General features: G+C 35.3%; 1 protein-coding gene across 1 annotated transcript; it reads right to left on the bottom strand.

The window, feature by feature from the left end:
- Positions 1-6,001: 6,001 nt before the first annotated feature.
- Positions 6,002-16,966, bottom strand: CysRS-m (cysteine--tRNA ligase-like protein, mitochondrial). Its single transcript, XM_089255180.1, has 5 exons — positions 16,682-16,966; positions 12,866-12,916; positions 10,361-10,478; positions 8,874-9,051; positions 6,002-7,569 (listed from the first exon to the last, which is right to left on the bottom strand). The coding sequence occupies exons 1-5, from the start codon at positions 16,888-16,890 to the stop codon at positions 6,215-6,217; spliced, it is 1,911 nt and encodes a 636-aa protein (XP_089111306.1). The 5' UTR covers positions 16,891-16,966; the 3' UTR covers positions 6,002-6,214.
- Between the last annotated feature and the right edge of the window lie 341 nt (positions 16,967-17,307).

The raw sequence follows: 17,307 nt of genomic DNA, 5'->3' as shown, positions 1-17,307 counted from the left end.
TTATTTAATAGAGAAACTTCCATCCATGTCATAGGAGCTTTTTTATCTGAAAGCATAGGATGCATGTTTTTTCATAGTACATATATGTCAAATTCAAATGAGATAGCAAAGTAGCTTTTATATATATATATATATCTGGAAGCATTTTCTGTATAAAATATATGTATAAATATACATAATATATTTATGTATATATATACACATAAATATATATTTCAAATTCGAATGATTATTTACTGTAGGGTTTGCCATTGAGCGATGCTGCTTGAAGGGATGGCTATTCCATTTCCTGGTCTTTGCTTTGAACTATATAGAACCTCAATAACTTTCTGAGCATGTCGATTTAAGCAGATGTCAAGTTAGCAAGGTTTCATTTCCATACCCTTTTCAATCCCTCACAATTTTTAACATTTTAACATCTTACGCATACTTATAGATGATAGAATGGAATTTTTTTTTCAATTATGTATAAATTAATAAAAATTAATCTGCAATTTTCTACCGAAAGTTTCCAAATAATCCTGAATTATGATGAAAAAAAATGAGCAGAGCAATAGCCAACAGATAGGAAAATGTTCATTTTTTTCCTTAAAAATTTTGATTTAGAAAAGGCTTTTTTTAGCTTTTTCAACCATCTTTTGCTCAGAAATTTCAGATATCACTTATTTGTGACTTTCGTGGTCGTTTCCAGACTCCAGAAAATAAAAGGTGACCCCCCCCCCCCAGGTATTTTTGACCAACAAATGACAGAGTAATGAAATGAAGAATTGTTTAAATATATGACTGGAAAGTCCTGAAAATTTATTAACTGGGCAAATCCAAAGGCAATTTCGCAAAAATTAATTGTGATAGCACATTATGAATCATAGTCGACTTAAGCAGGATTTAGCTATCTTGTATCGAGTTAAAGAGGTTTCTCCCCTATTGAATTTAGTATTATACCAACCATGAGAATAATAAATATTGAGTTATTGAGGTACTACTGTATTAACATATGTCTAAGAAGCACAAGTGCTCTCCAAGTGAAATTCGTATAAAAATAATATCAATTAGTAAGTCAGCTGTGGAAAAACCAGGGACAAAATTATGAAGCTGGATATCAAGTTTTATGTGTATATCAAAGAAGCACGACATAGAGAAATAACCATATCTATTGTCGATTATTTCATATGTATATAACTTTTTCCATTACTGTTGGTATAACCTTGATAGCACAACACATTTTACTGATATTCAGTATTCATAATAAATCTTTTTCTCTAAAAGTTAGGTTCATTCAAGCTAAGTATTAATTATATCAGTATTATTCCACTTTCAAGATGTTTTTGTGAAAATATTGGGAAAACGTAATCTCTACATTAGGGTAGCCATCGGTAATTTAATGCATAGAAGCAATGCACGTCACTAGTGCTAGATGGTAACATGTAGAAAGCAATGTTCAACCTTTTTACAGCTGTGGATCGGTGAAAATAGCTGAATGATTTCACAGACTGGCAGAAATGTGGCAAATAATTTGGGGACTGGAAAAAAATAAGTGAACAGAAAAAATAATTTTTTGATGGACAAAAATAAATACAATAGAGAGTCAAATCCAAGGCACTGAAAATTTTCATATTTCTTTCTTGATACCCTCTTTCTTCCCCCCCCCCCCCCAGGAATACTACACAGTATGTATGTATTGTGTAGTAATTCATTTTGAAGGGACTGGGCAACCCCCCCCCCTATAATGGGTAATTTGTGTGATAAAATATTAGACCATTATAACTTTTTTTTAACTTTCAGGGGTTGCTAATAGATGTGAAAGTTTGACCATTTTCTTTGTAATGGTAAACAATGTCATTGTGCTTCAATTACTTACGTAAAGTCATTGGGAAGGCAGCTGAAAGCTATGTGTCACAGCGTCGTTCGCCATCTATCCCACCCTCACTCTTCTCAATCACTCTCTCATCTTCACACATTTTTCACCTTTTGAAACACATCGTATGGCATCTATATTTTATTCAAGAATTAAAGTACAAGTATGCTAGTACCCTTTTTTTAAAGTTAAAACCAACATTTAAAGCATTTTGTATTGTTTTTCGGATAATTCAAGTTTTTCAATAAGCAGAGGTGTGGTTTCAATCCCATCCACCTTGGATTATCGAGATTACTGTAAATAGAAGAAATAATTGGCAGGCAAGCTAAAGACAAATACCATAAATATGAGAAATAATTTCAGAACCAGCAAAAAATTATGGGAGAAATAGTTCATAAATCTGCTAAGACAGAAATAAAAGCCAATATAGAGACGATGTAGTATTTAAAATAAATCTAAAATTATGTTGCTGTGCTGTATATGAATTGGTTGAAATGTTTCACATGGACTAGTGGTTGAAGAACACTGGTATAGAGCAAGTTATCTGTATTTATCCTCACCATTGAATCCCAATAATCCAGCAGTATGAAAGATGGTTTGCCCCCCCCCCCTTCTTTCTATTATTGTATTGTCTCCGCCAGAGTGAAAATTTTAAAATAATAAACTTCTCAAAGATTCTTAGGTAACTTTCTGCGCATAGATTTTGTAAAAGCTGCTCGACACTCTACATTTTATAATTGACTCGGCAACATGATTTGAAAAATATTAAGCTCGTCAGAGAAATGCTTTTTGCTCGCTGATATTGAAACTCTTATGTGGTTCTCAGCAATACTGAAGCAACAAGTAAGTGTCCAAGTAATAAATTCTTTCAAGCAATAAGATATCTTAATGGCTACATTAAGAAATGAGTTTAGCTTATTTATAGTGTTTCATTGCTTGTGTTGATTTTTTAGAGAAATTGATGATTAAATTTTTTGGAAATTTCGCTCAAGCACTCGACTGGAAAACAACCAAATGAAGCAATGTTTTATTATTATCTTGCGTTCTGCTGAATTAAAAAGTCTAAGAAGAGTCTTATGCATTAGGAGTTTGAAACATTTTAGTGATTTTTATGTCACAGGTGTGTGTGTGTGGGGGGTAAAAATTGGCCAATCTCGATATAATTTGACAGTTGTATAGTTATTTTTGTTGTATAATGGCACTAATAAGAATAATTTATCTTTTAGAATGATAATGCCCCAAAGCAGAATGTTCTGCAATAAAAATTATAATGTATTTTCTACACAAAAAAGTTCTTTTCTTAAAATTCCTCCTAAGTTCATTCTGAAGAAGCACTGATTGAGCTGTGACATACATACACGTCATAGTTTTTGGCATATTCTGCTTTGAGGGTAATGTGCCAAAATGTACATTTCAAATACTGAGATATATATTTTCTTGAAAACTATTGGACTGCATGAATGAAATGTCAGCCTCGAAATAGCTTAGAAATCGATCCCTCTCGTAAATAGAATGAAAGCATATATGTGTTACCAAGGTAATATTAGAAGCTGCTTTGTTGAAATTTCAACAGAAGTAGGCATCCACTATATGGTAGTTATTAAGTGTTTGCCTGAGCTTGGTGATCAGAGTTGCAGGACAGTAAGAATTCCCTAATCAAGGGGTTAGCACGCCAACCTGTCAAAAGACCTAAAAAAATAATACAGAATGTGCTGCCATTCGTAAGGCATCTAGAATATACTAAGCAGATTCATCGCTTTCCATCTTAGAGTGGCAAAACCAGTTTTTTGTTCAAAGTAACATCTAATTGTTTAAGAAAAACAGCAATGGGAACAGCTATTGGCTGGAGCTATAATATTGACCACACTTAGCACAAATATAGTGGACAAGCCAACTTCAAAGCGCAGGTGTGAGTCTCCCATTTGGAAAAGTTCTCTGCATAGAGCATGCACACCTTTAACATGATATTTATATAACATGAAAATTCAGGCACTTGCCATTGTCATTTCAAAATATGGAAGAAAGACGACAACATCAGTTGAACACAGAACCCACATAACTTTGACAATATAAATATGTTAGGGCCACACATTCTGGAATGTGGAAGAATGTATATGAGGTGCATGCACAGTTAAACAGTAGTATGTTCAGGTCTAATTAGCCCTTGTGTCCAGAAAAAAAGAATTGGGCAACAAAAGAGATCAAGAACTGTGCTTGATAATACAGGTAAAACAAGTGAACATTTGGGTTTTCCAGGACTATACCAGATAACTATACCAGACATGTGGATGTTAGCATACCATTCCACCAAAAATAAATAGGAACTCTTTATCTCAAATTTGTACCTATGATAATGCAGGGGTTTTGTAGAGAAGATGCCAATGCTTTCTTCCATATTTATTTTATAGCCAGAAAATTTCATTTAATTTTCTCTGCAGAGGCCAAACTATTGGTATTGTTTCTACCTATGGCTATTTCCAACTTTGAGGCAGGCATGAATGTGTGAGTCAGTATCCAATTTGAAGTCTCTCTGCAGAGAGCTGACAGACCCTCAACCATGATACTTAAATGACATGAAAATTCAAGCATACACCATCTTCACCTCAAAATATGGACAACACCAGTGAGAACACGGAATAAGCACGTCATATTCCGCTGACAACACAGATATGTTAAGGGGTTGCATATACACACATTTTGGCATGTGCTGATACGGTAGAAATTCTGCAGAGGAATGTGTACGAGGTGCTTGTAGGGTAAATAATATAATTAGCGGATGTGTTTCTTCTTGCTCACTGAGCATCACCCAGATCATTACTTTAAGAAATAGCAATGATGCGTTTGTTGAGAGGTAGATTATTTTGAGTATATAAAATATCATACTTATTAATCATCTCTATCTAGGGTAGGATAGTTATTTTCCAGACATTTCATTCATACCGACCGAATAGTTTTCTTTCTAATTCTATGAGACATGTTAGCTGATCTAACACAAGAATATTTACCCATAGAATATTCAGTTACTAGAACAGCTATGTAGCCAAATACGATATTTAAAGAGAGGCCGATTTTGTAACTATAAAACTTTACGAGTGAATATATTTTGTAATAAAATGGTTCAATGGTATTATAATCCTAATGTTCATCATATATCATTCTAATAGGTTTTTTTCAATGATTAATAATGTAAGGATTTTATTTTGATACAATTTAAAATTCTGTATGAAATTTAGAAGTGCATTTTTTTTTCAATTGACAACTTTGTTGTTCCTGTGAATTTTGTGTCGAAAATGTGATGTCTTCTATTATTTTGTTCTAACAAAATTGCATTTAGTACTTTATTTTAAGTAGCAATTTCCTTGCCGAATTTTTTTTTTTTCTTCTGAGTGATATTTTATTGAAATAAAATCAATTTTATAAAATGTTTTTCTTTTAGTGATTTGGAGGCATTCCTAGTAAACACCTTAATGGATGTGGTAGAACTTGTTATTGATTTACAGGTTGTTTGTAAATGATGTACAGGGTGGTCATCAAATAACTTTGCAGATATATGAGCCCAACAAAAAATTAATGTGGATGAAATTTGTGGCAGAGGTGTTTTTCGAAATATACACGCGAGAATGAGGAAAAAAACAAAACCATAGCTCCCACAGCTACTGTCACAACAGCAAAATTTTGAAAAATTCAAATTTTTTTTATGCACATTGCTCAGTTATTGTTGCAGCGAAAAACCGTGAATAATGTTAGAATGATACCTGTAGCATAATAAACAGTGGCACAGAACGCAGTAAGTAAATGCGGCAGTAATGTGATGTGGATTAGTTTCCACATGATTTTTTTGTATCTGTATCTAGCGCCAGCGTTTATCATTCTACAGGCAGAGGTCTTAGGCATGGGTACAAAAGAAATGGCTACCACAAGGAGTCCCACACCTAGGGGGATCCACATCAACCTCTGTGAGTATAAAAAGGCTGCTGTTTGAAATTGCAATAAATTGTAGGTCCTGGTCAAATTAGCCCTTCTGTGTACAGAAAATTACATACTGTAACAAAAATGATTAAAGCTAATATTCAGATTCGTTACATTCATTGAGAAAATCAGGTGCCATCATTTCCACTTTCCCAGAAGGCCGAAAACAGCACTGGACGCTAACAGTGCAACATTTATTAGAAAAATGTGGTACAAACAAAGATGAAAAATGGCAGAATATCAAAAGCAGAAATTAAGTTTGGGTAAAGTCTGATAGGCAGAAGTGTTCCAGATTAGAGAGGTTCTATTATACAACAATCACAGGTCTATCACAAAAGTTCGAACGTTGCAATAAACCAAACAAAATAAGTAATTTTTTTTACAAGACATTTAAAGACACGTCACCATTTCTTCAAAATGATTCTCAATGGGATACCAAACAGAGTCTCGACCAACATCATTGATTCCAATACCATTATATCGTAGCTTATCCCTGAACTTGTCAGTTGCTTCTAGAATAGCACATAGACAAGAATTATATTCAGATATTTCTCTATCGTCAGGTGTTTTTTTTTCTGTTGTGGAACGAATGTTCAGAATGAAAGATGTCAATTCATGGAGAATGTTTTCAACATGTGCATATTGTAAGATAGAATGATAGAACGTGACCCTGTTTCTAGAATCCATTGTGATACCTAAAATGGATAATTTATTTTTGGCATCCTCACATAATGATGTTATGTCTGGTTTGGATATTTCCACATGGCTGTACTTTTCAGTTTTATCACATTGATTAGGTGATGCTTTTGTTTTTTTGTGAAGATAAGACAAACTGGTGAGAGAGCATTGTCTGACTGAATGACGAAAACCAATTATAATGTCAATAAAACAGACAAATTTGACAGGGAGTTTTTTCTTTGTTATGATGTGAACACCTAAAATCTCCATGGTCCTATCTATGTATGAAGCAACTTCGGAAACAATACATAACTTGGCGACTGAAGAGGTTTTTGGCATTCTCTGTAAACTTTTTGGAGCATCTCCCACTAATCTTCCTAAGCATGCCATAGCATAATTGGTACAGAAATCATCTGCGAAGGCTAAGTTTACTTTTTCCTTTGTTCTTTTAAGTCTTTTCTGAAGATTACTGGCATCAAAATCAGGGCATTCTGAATCTCCACAGGCAATCATCTCAATGTCATTAAGAAACATGTGGAACTTGCTGTGCAAGCCATGAGCCAGTGTCATAGCAGCCTCGGAGAATTCCATGTCATTTCGGTAATGAGACATAAGACACATGATGCGAAAGACATTCGATGAACTTTCTGACAGGAAATCTTTGATCGTGACAAAATTCCGGAGAGATTTGGACATTTTTTCATTCTCACCAACATGCACAAGTCCTGAGTGAAGCCAGTAACTCACCCACTGCTCGCAGTCGTGGTATGCTGTGGATTGCGAATTTTCATTAGCGTGATGAGGAAATATAAGATCAGCACCACCTGAATGTATGTCTACATGACTGCCAAATGTACAGCTGGCCATAGTCGAGCACTCAATGTGCCATCCGGGCCGACCATTACCCCAGGGAGAATTCCAATACGGCTCATCAGGCTTGGATGCTTTCCATAGAGCAAAATCTCTCATGTCCTTCTTAAGTGGGTCATGGTCAATCGTGTGATACTCGTTAACTGCACTTGTATCAGAATCACTGATTGTCTTTGACACAGAAAAATAGACATTGCCTAAGGAAAAAAACCACAAAAACAATTTAATACAAGTTCAATTAGGAAATCCAATGATCAAAAATAGCCTCAATATTTTGTATAACTTTCTTGCATATGCAATTTGAATTTTGAAACAGACCCATCGTTTTTAATCTTAGCAAGAATATAAGAAGTGCCCTTCACTCTTTTTCAATTTCAATATTAAATGGATAAGAATCAGCATTTCTTGCTCACTTGATACTCATCCCGAGTGCAGTTCTCGCATAGAGAAATTTTGTACTCCATGTAAGCTCCCTTTCTCAAACTATTTCACTCATTTTGTCATCTTCCATGTTTTTTTTTTTTGGTTGACAGAAAGCAAAAAAAAAAAAATTATTTGTTCTATAAAATAATTCACAGGCTGATGTTTTACATTGAAAGCCTGAAAAAAACAATACTCTGAAGGCCAAGAAAAAATAATTTCAAAGAGAAGGGGGTGCACAACTTTTTTTCAGCCTGCGAGCTAAGTGTGGCCTGTCAATGGGTTTTCGTATAGAAGCATCAATACATATTAACACTATGAATATCTAAGCCGGACCCATTTCCTTCATAAAAATATCACAAATCAGGACATAGTCAGTTATAGTCAAAAGCAAGTAAAGTTTCCAACTATAGCTAAAGTCGGGGCCAGACCTAGAGGGGTAGGCAGCAGCCCCGGGTGGCAAAATTTAGGGGACAATTTTGGGGACATCAATTTTTGATGGGAACAAAGCACACAGTTATAAAATTATCAAATTTTTAAGTTTTGGGGACGGCCAAATTCCTAGTCACGTCTCTGGCTGAAGTTGCTAAAAAATTGCTAATGGCAGAAAATAGAGGGCTACTGCAAGTTGAAATGGATTAAAATGTAATTCACCAAGAAAAAATTATGTGTGAGATCTATATCTGAGGTGGTTCCTTTTTATCAAAGTTATAAGCAAAGTTCATTAACATTATTCTCTATAGAAATCAGCCTCAATTAGTGATGTTATAACCGAGTTATCATTATAACTGAGTTAGACTGTAAGTGTAGAAGTTTTGAAGTCCCTTAAAAATATTGTGGCATCAGACTATTTAGGCAATTCTGAGCAAAATTTGAAAAAAAAAAAAAAAATGTAGGATTTATCGTTGCATCAAGTATTGTTGTAGCAAAGGTTTACCTTCATTATGTTTGAATAACATCACAAAAAATAATATTAATTGGCATCTTTCTTTTATCTTCTGATCTAGGAACTTAAATAAATTCAACGTGTTGTTTGCTTAATCTATTTTTTTAAATTGGAAACTTGTGCAGAAGTTAATACCTTTATCAGTGACGTAGGCGAAATCCCTCTCAATAAGCACTTGGCAGAAGGATATGATCTGTGGAATGAATTCAGTTACTCGAGTAACAAGAGTTGGTTCATTTACATTCAGTAACTTGAGGTCCTGGAAAAACTCTCTCTCAAATTTCCTTGCAATATCATTGATGGTTGAATTTTGCTGAAAAAAAAATTAAAAACTTATCAACAAAAGACTTGAAATGATGACAAATGCCTAATAAAATAATAAGCCACTGGCTTAGTAGGAGTACTTAGTACTGGTTAACTAAGGAGTTATTACTCTGGCAAAACACACACGCTGAGCAACTGATAAAGTTGTTTTTGGCAGTTGTGTTTGCATAGCTACTGGCATCATCAGAAGGTGCCTAGGGCCAAACACTAGTGATTGAGAATGTGTTTGTACCAGTGACAGCCCATTACGCTCTGAAAAATAATATTTGCAAGAGATTTATTTTATATTTTTTTGTTTTTTTAATCTGGTGACATAGGGTTGGGTTTTTGACGTCAGTTTAAACCGTCAGAAACCTGGTGACACACAAAAGTTGTCTTTCTTTGAAAAGGGTTGAAATTGTGACTGAAAAGTGTATAGCACCAAACACTAGTTATGGATAATGAACTTTATTCACTGAGCGACCATTACTTAGAGACTCACTAAAAGTGGTTTTTTTTTGTGGTTCTCTAATCTGGCATTGCAAATACAAGCTCAAAATAGAGGTAAACAAGGCATCATTTTGGGCCTGACCCTTCTGGAGAACTTTGCGTATGTTAAAAATGTCCTTTACAACTGGAAGGAAAGTACAATTTTTGACAATCAGCATTCTAGGCGGCCAATCGGTTGCCATAGTCGTCGCGAATCCCAGAGCCACCACTAGAAATCGTGCAGTGTGAAATCGCTGCCACTGTGCGGTCGTGTGGGCATCGTGCTGGACTCTCATCCTGGGGATCGAGGTTCAAACCCTGTTGACGGCACAGTGGTGGCCAGTTGAAGTTGGTTTTCTGAGGTTTTCCAGCTTCAAGGCACAAATGTGAACCGGTCTCCCATTTGAAAAAGTCTTTCCGCAGCGAGCAGGCAGGCCTACAACATGATACTGACAAAACATGAAAATCCAAGCATTTCCATCTTTACTTCAGAAAATGGAAGCCAGATGGCAGCATGAACATGAAACAAGCAAAACTCGACAACATAAATACCTTAGGGCCAAGCATAGACTCAGAACACACATCCCGGCATGTGCAGATTCATTAGCAATTCTGTAGAGAAATTTGTATGAGGTGCATGTTCAGTTAAGTAGTACTATGAAATCGCTAATTTGAATATGTGGTAGTTTTGCATTGATTTATCATAGCAGCAGAATTTAAGTTCTGAAAAATTTATTATAAATAAATTCTCTTATTTTCACTCATTAGAAAAATGAAAATCTAAATGTTACGCCACACATTTAAAATGCAAATAGTACTGAAATTCTTACTTCTTTAGCTTTCTTTATTATTTTGTCATCTACATCTGTTATTCCCATAAGTGTGGAAACTTCTATGCAGAAAACCTTCTCCATAATCCTTCTTATAATGTCAAATTTCACGTAACAACTGTAACATTAAAAAATAAATTATATTCCTGATTACCATAATCTATTGTTAAGTTTTACAAAAAAATCATGATATAAAAATCAAAAGAGAAAAAACAAAATTTTAAAATTGGATTTGACTTTTTAAAACACTCAAAAATCAGGTAAATGTATAATTTTTTTTTGTGAACTGAACTAACTGCTACTAAACCACACATGCACCTCGTCCACATTCCTCTGTGAAACTAATAATGAACTGGTACATGTTAGAATGTGCATGCATGTATAGTGAACTTGAAGTGAGGTTTGTTTCTGTGTAATGCTTGTTATGTGTAGTGCCGTCATCTGCCATCAGTTTTTCTAACTATGACTGAAGTGTAATGTAGTGAACTGAACTATACTGTAATTTTTTCAGAGGTGGATACACAAATTTTACCATCCTTCTCATATTCTAATCCAATCTTCTTGACCACCCATTCCTTGAATTCGCTGCTTTTGCTTGCTCGTGCAAAAATGTGCTACTGTTTCTAAGTTTTTTTTTGGTCATGCACATTCTATGCCAGTGTTTCTCAAATGCTGGGTGCATATATGTTGGAAAGGCGTGTGATGATGATAATGTCCACTCATATATATATGGACCAGTCATGCATCAGTCAAACTGGCCGTAAGTGATTCACTTTTTACCCATTTATTTTCCAGTAACCATTTTTATGACCGGAGCTTCTACTCACAAAAAAAGAAATGATGCGGGCAGCGAGCTTCCAAAGGCTGAGGAACCACTGGCTCTAGGCCACTCTATTGGTCACCTACCAACATAGTTCCCTCATTTTCAGCATTTCGCAACTTTTTTGATGTTGCATACCCCCTACAGTTGAAATGAATGCTCCCCTGACCTTCTGTAAAGTTGAAAAGTCTAATTTATAGAAATCACCTTGAACTGCTACGCTTACAAGTGATTGGCAAGAAATTTGGATGATCACTGTTTGAGGAATCAGCAATGAATAGAATAACCTTGTTCTAACGTAATGGCACGTTAGAAAAATTAAGGAAAGAAAAGAAGAAAAAGCAGTATATTACTCAACTCTTTCTTATCTGTAATAATTTATAGATAAGAGATAGCAGGTATCAAGTATATTTCTCTTTTCACCCTCACCTACCTGTTCTCTTTCCACTCTTATGTACATGTATATATAGTAGAATCCCATTATAACAAACTCCAAGAAACCGGAGAAATCACTTCGTTAAAATGAAATTTAGTTATAAATCAATTTTAGGTTGTTTGCATTGTTCCTATGTAAACTTCTTTGAGGGACTAGAAAAGTGTTCGTTAAAGATTTTTGCTATAATGGCATTCATTAAAACAGGATTTGACTGTAGTATAACCTATTTAAGTAGAACCTTAGAGTAGAAGCTTTTTACCCCCTCATCATGGGGGTAGAAAAAGAACAACTTTTTCTTCATAGGGTTGCAACAAAGTTTTGTAGTGACGAGGAAAGAAAATGAATAGACTTGTTTGAATTTGTTCCATTGACATTTGGATGCAATATTACGTCCTTGATTGTAAAGTGATTAAATTCACTATAGTGGGTTTTAATAAATCTGATCAGGGTTCCACTTAAGATCCGATTCGATTCCTTTCGATTCTTCAACATGAATCGAAAGGAGGAGACGATGAAGGTGCATCCCACTTGGGTCCCGGTACTTCAGCGCCGCAGAGAGTTGAGATGTGCCCCCGATGAATGCCAGAGAGAAAATGACCTCGACAGCCAATCGGCGCACAACACATCCACACAAGCCAACCAATGCAGTTCTTCTGCGGCCGATCAAGTCTCAGAAATGCATATAGAGAACAAGTCGGTGACAGTAGATGTACGAAGCCTTTCTCGCTTACCGCGGAGATTTGCGTCCAAATAACCTCAGATGATGTCTGCCACAGATGTGGGCGAAACGTCAGGAAGAAAATCTAGACCATGGCCTAATAACCCGGAAACCGTTTGCAAGTCAATAATTTCTCTATATATAATAAAAATATGCATCGCAAACCCCTAATTAATGATCACCTCTCTTTTAGGGAAGAGTTTTTTTGTCTCACTGGTGTCCGTAAGAGATGTTTTACTGCATAAAATAGAGTACATTTATATTCACATATGATATTTAAAAGTTGTGAGGTAGCGATCAAATGAAACCTTGCCAACTTGGCATCTTTGTCAATACTTTTGTTTTGTCTAGTTATCAAGGTTCTACTGTATATAGGCTATATTATGAACAGGTCTACAAAACATTTAATTTTTCCTATACTTTTCCATTCCTATCGCATCGATTTTTTTGAGATTCGATTTGTGAAATAAGAAAATATGCAGAGTGGGGTTTAATTACCATTTGAAGCAAACTTAATGGAAATATAACTACCTGCCATGACCAATATGTGCATCATCATAAACTGTTGGGCCACACATATACCTGAAAAATAGATAGCATACTTGGATTATTCTTATCTCGCAAAATCTAATGTAAATCATTGATTTAACAGACTAATAGAGGGAGTGGCACCAGAAATACGGTGGATTTTGGGTGCTCTACTTGAGCTTCATTACGAGATTTTTTGAATGAATTCTCAAAGAGCTCTGGCATAATACTGTCATACAAGCAATACACCATTGGCATCACATGCACCAACGCCCTTAGCATCACATGCACCAACGCCCTTGGCTCAGATGCCACTGGGCAGAGGGTTGTCAGCTAAATGAAAAGTTTGTTAAATCATAATTGAAAAAAAAAAATACACAATATAACGGAACCTCTCCACAACAGACATGTCGATAGGGCCTCAATGTATATCTCACAGACTTCTGTGTCCATTAATGTGAAGTATTTTCTCATGTTATGTAAGTATTGAGTTAAAAGTCTGCCGTTTCTCTCGGACTTTTTTAAATGGAAGATTGGCTTGCATTTGTGAATCAAAGTTGGGAAATTGCTGAAAATCAACCTCAGCCAACCACTGCTGTACTGCCAACAGGGGTTTGAACCCGGATCTTTGTGATGAGAGCCCATCATAATGCCCATACAACTGCACAAGTGCAAGCTATTCTTTCCTTTGAAAAAAAACTCCAAACTTTACAGCATACTTAGAATATTCATTCATTGGAAGTTTTGTCATCAGAAAATAGATGGCAGCACCTGAGCACATACATGTGCCGTGGGACACTTCTAACACGTGTTTTATAAAACATTACACTGCACTAAACATGTGCTATGTTCAGCAGTGAAATTTTTTTTACCTGGAAAGAAACAAGAATAATAATTCAGGAAGCCAAAAAAAGACTACGCTCCCATAAGCGAGGTTGCAGCTAAATTGTCTGGTTCTTTTATCTTTGCTAATAACATACCTTGGCGCTTCTGCTAGTTTCACAGATGATTATTCTCTGATATGATGAGAAAATAGTTTGATTTTTTAACAAAAGTCTATCTCATGCCGTCGAAAAAGAGTCAAGTTTCTTGCCCAAAAAGTGCTACTAAAATGATTTTTATAAAACAAGCGACACAAAGCATTTGGTTGGTGTTGATTGGTTTTCGATGCTATTTTTTTGCATTTTAAGTTATTGAAAAAAAATTTCGGAGTGTTTGAATGTCGCATCACTTTTTTGGCACTCATCTTTAATTGCTGCAATATTGAAAATGCTTGGTGAACAAAAAATTCTTGGTAGCTAAGGAGCCAGAACCTCAACACAATCGCAAATCGTCAATTTGGTGGCAACCTTGCTTATGTAACCTTAGCTCCTAAAAATGAGGACAAAAAGAAACTTCCAAAACATGAGGATGCTTAAAATGATGTCAAAAATGAGGACACATCTTCGTAAATAAGGATGTCTGGATTTTACATGCATTAAAAAAAACGAGTTTGATGCAAAAGAAAGCTTTATTATACTAAAACAGAAATAAATAACTTTGAGAGTACAGTGGATTCCGTTTATAATGTTTTTCCGCTTGGTAAAACTTATTTTAGTGGTCCCAACTCTCACTAATACTCATCCAAATTTCCCGCTTATAAGGTTTCTCATGATTTTTTGAAAAAAATGAAAAGCGGGATACATTGTATTTGAAATATACTTTTTCATAAATGCGATCAAACCAGAGTCATTAATTTCATTATCACATGCAAAATCGTTTTCGTCTCAATATCAATGGGACCTTTACACCAATGAAAGGCAAATAAACTTTGATACTGGAATATGACAATAGGGCTTCCGCCAGCTAAGTTTACTGCAATATACCTGCACCGTATATCTCTATAAATTTCATGTAATTGAACAGCTTTAGATACTTGGAAACATTGAATAGATGATTGGGAATTTTACTATAAACCATTCTGTCAACAAGGTGTGCTAAAATATCTGTGTGTTAACAAACAAAGCAGATTTCTTCAAGTAATAAGGAGCACTTTCAGAGCCGGCTCGAGCTCACCTGCTGCTCAGGTGCGAAACTTCATGTGCCGCCCCCCCTAAAGATGACCCTGTTGGGAGAAAGGCTCTAGACTAGGATACTCCCAAAACTATAAACTAATCTTTACCCAACAAAGTAACCTTGACCATAAGTCCCGCTTTTAAAGAAATTATGTTTGTTTTTTTTCCCAGGATCATGCCATCGCTTAATTATTTCGGATAACTTTCTCCACATTGTAGCTCTTATTGATGAGCTGTCATATTTTTCTTCCTTTTAAAGTTGATTTTTTTCAATTAATTGCAAATCTCCAACATAAGAGTTGAACTTTGTTATTGCCAAAAAATACCTACTCTAAGGCTTCCATGGTAGAAACTAGGGATGTGCAAGGGGTTTCTGCTTTCCCAGGCCTTATAGAAATGAGAATCCAAATTCTTTCGTCGCCTTTATTTGACCATACCTGAAAAATTATTGGGTGGGGGGGCACCCAAAACGCGAACTGACCCTGTGTGATAGAATTCATCCTTGTTTCTAGTATTACGGCCATAAGCAAATACCTCCTACATAGCTTATACATAACATCTCAGAGTTATTGCCCAGGCTTTCGCAGTTTCCTTAACATCTTCATTGCCAAGGTATGGCTCAAAAAAGAGTGACAGCGCATTGTATTTTGTGAATTTTTATTACAACAAAATTTTAGAAACTTATGTCTCTAAAAAAAAGTTTAGACTGTCACCTGGATGCACAACACCCCTTGCTTAAGATGCCCCTGAGCACTTTAACCTAGAACTCGATAGGTTTGCTAATGCGCGAGATTTTCTCTTACATTTATTACTTTTGCCAATATTAAAGTGCTACCTAACTAGCTGTGACGAACGACCCTTCCCCACTACCAGCTGAACAAGAGCGGAAACTCAGACCCTTCTTAGTTTTGAGCGGAAAGCCAAATATTTCATGGTGTGAGAGAAAAATCAGAACAGCTTTCGTATAAGGGACACGCCAAATTGGCGACTTTTTTCCGGCGATAAGTTGCCATCGCTGACGCACTCTGGTTTGGTGTTGTTCTGCTGGGTTGTCGTTGTTCTGGAAAATTCTGCCAGGCGGCATTAGTTGTTTAGCGCGTCTTTTCAAACAGCCGTACAGCTATTTTGTCGTTTGTGCTTGTCCCGAGTGTTTGGATTACATTTTCGTTGCTGGTCAGGTTGTATTGTTCCCTTTTTTTCCCCTTTATTTAAACAGTGCCCGTATTTTATTTATACCCTGATCGCTTTATTATTTAAACAACGGTCCGGGCTTTATTTAAACCCAGATCGATTTATTATTTAAACAACGGTCCAGGCTTTATTTTAAACAATGCCCGGGCTTTATTTAAACCTTGATTGATTTATTATTCAAACAACGGTCCGGGGCTTTATTTAAACCCACATCGATTTATTATTTAAACAACGGTCCGGGTTTTATTTAAACCCTGACCGATTTATTATTTAAACAATGCCCTGGTTTTATTTAAACCCTGATTGATTTATTTTTATCCACAGTTTTATTTTTTAAACAATCCAGAGCTTATTTTTGTTTATACCATTTGTTTTTATTGTTTTTTACTGTTTTCTATGCTGGCGATTTTTTTTTCTGGCGCACGTAGTGTCTGGCGGCTTTTCCTCGGACCGTCGGACATATTTGGCGTCGGAAAAAAAAGTCGCCAACCTGTCCCTTATACCAAAGCTGTTCCAGTATTTGAAACATATTTTAACATGAATGCAGTAAAACCATAGTTATTTATTTCATTACCACGTGGCAAAGCTTTTTCGTCTCAATATCAACGGGACCTTTTCATCAATGAAAGGCACATAAACTTTGATTCCGGAATCGTGGCCATCGGGCTTCTGCCATCTGAGTTTATGGCAATGCCTGTATATCTGGATACATTTCATATGATTGAGTTGCTTTAGATACTTGGGAACATTGAACAGATGGCTGGGAATTTTACGGCAAATCATTCTGTCAGCGAAGTGTGCTGAAATAGCGGTTTGTTTACAAACAAACTAGCTCATGTCAAATACTAAGGAGCACCCTACTATCTATAACTTTGAATTTTTTAGTAAATTCTGATTTTTTTTTTCAGATTATTTAAAAAAAACAATAAATCCGCAATACTTTTATCAAAATGAAAGTTTGAAATAATTTTTAAAAATGAATCAGTGGTTTCTAATAATCAATTTTATTTAATATTGGAAATTTGAAAAAATAAATAAAATTCAATTATTTTGAAATGAAGCTCGTTGAATGGAATGAAATTATCAAAAAAATAACAAAAGACTAAACATTTAGTTTCTGTATCTTAATTTTAAAAAAATTATTAAGAAATTAAAATGAAAAATTCTTGCTTTCTTAACGTGACCATATTTTAACAAAAC

Source organism: Pholcus phalangioides, unplaced genomic scaffold (assembly GCF_987345545.1).
Source record: "Pholcus phalangioides strain wild (caught in Gottingen) unplaced genomic scaffold, Ppha-v1.0 ptg000042l_1, whole genome shotgun sequence".
Lineage (NCBI taxonomy): Eukaryota > Metazoa > Arthropoda > Arachnida > Araneae > Pholcidae > Pholcus > Pholcus phalangioides.
Note: the sequence above shows the minus strand (reverse complement) of the source record. Positions and strands in the feature narration are given on the sequence as shown.

Excerpts from the sequence above, each read along its gene's own strand:
- CysRS-m (XM_089255180.1), bottom strand. The coding sequence starts at position 16,890 with ATGATTTGCCGTAAAATTCCCAGCCATCTGTTCAATGTTCCCAAGTAT. Across the intron at positions 12,917-16,681 it reads CGAAAAAGCTTTGCCACGTG|GTATATGTGTGGCCCAACAG; the intron begins GTAATGAAATAA and ends TCTATTTTTCAG. Across the intron at positions 7,570-8,873 it reads CGCCTACGTCACTGATAAAG|GCAATGTCTATTTTTCTGTG; the intron begins GTATTAACTTCT and ends TTTTTTCCTTAG.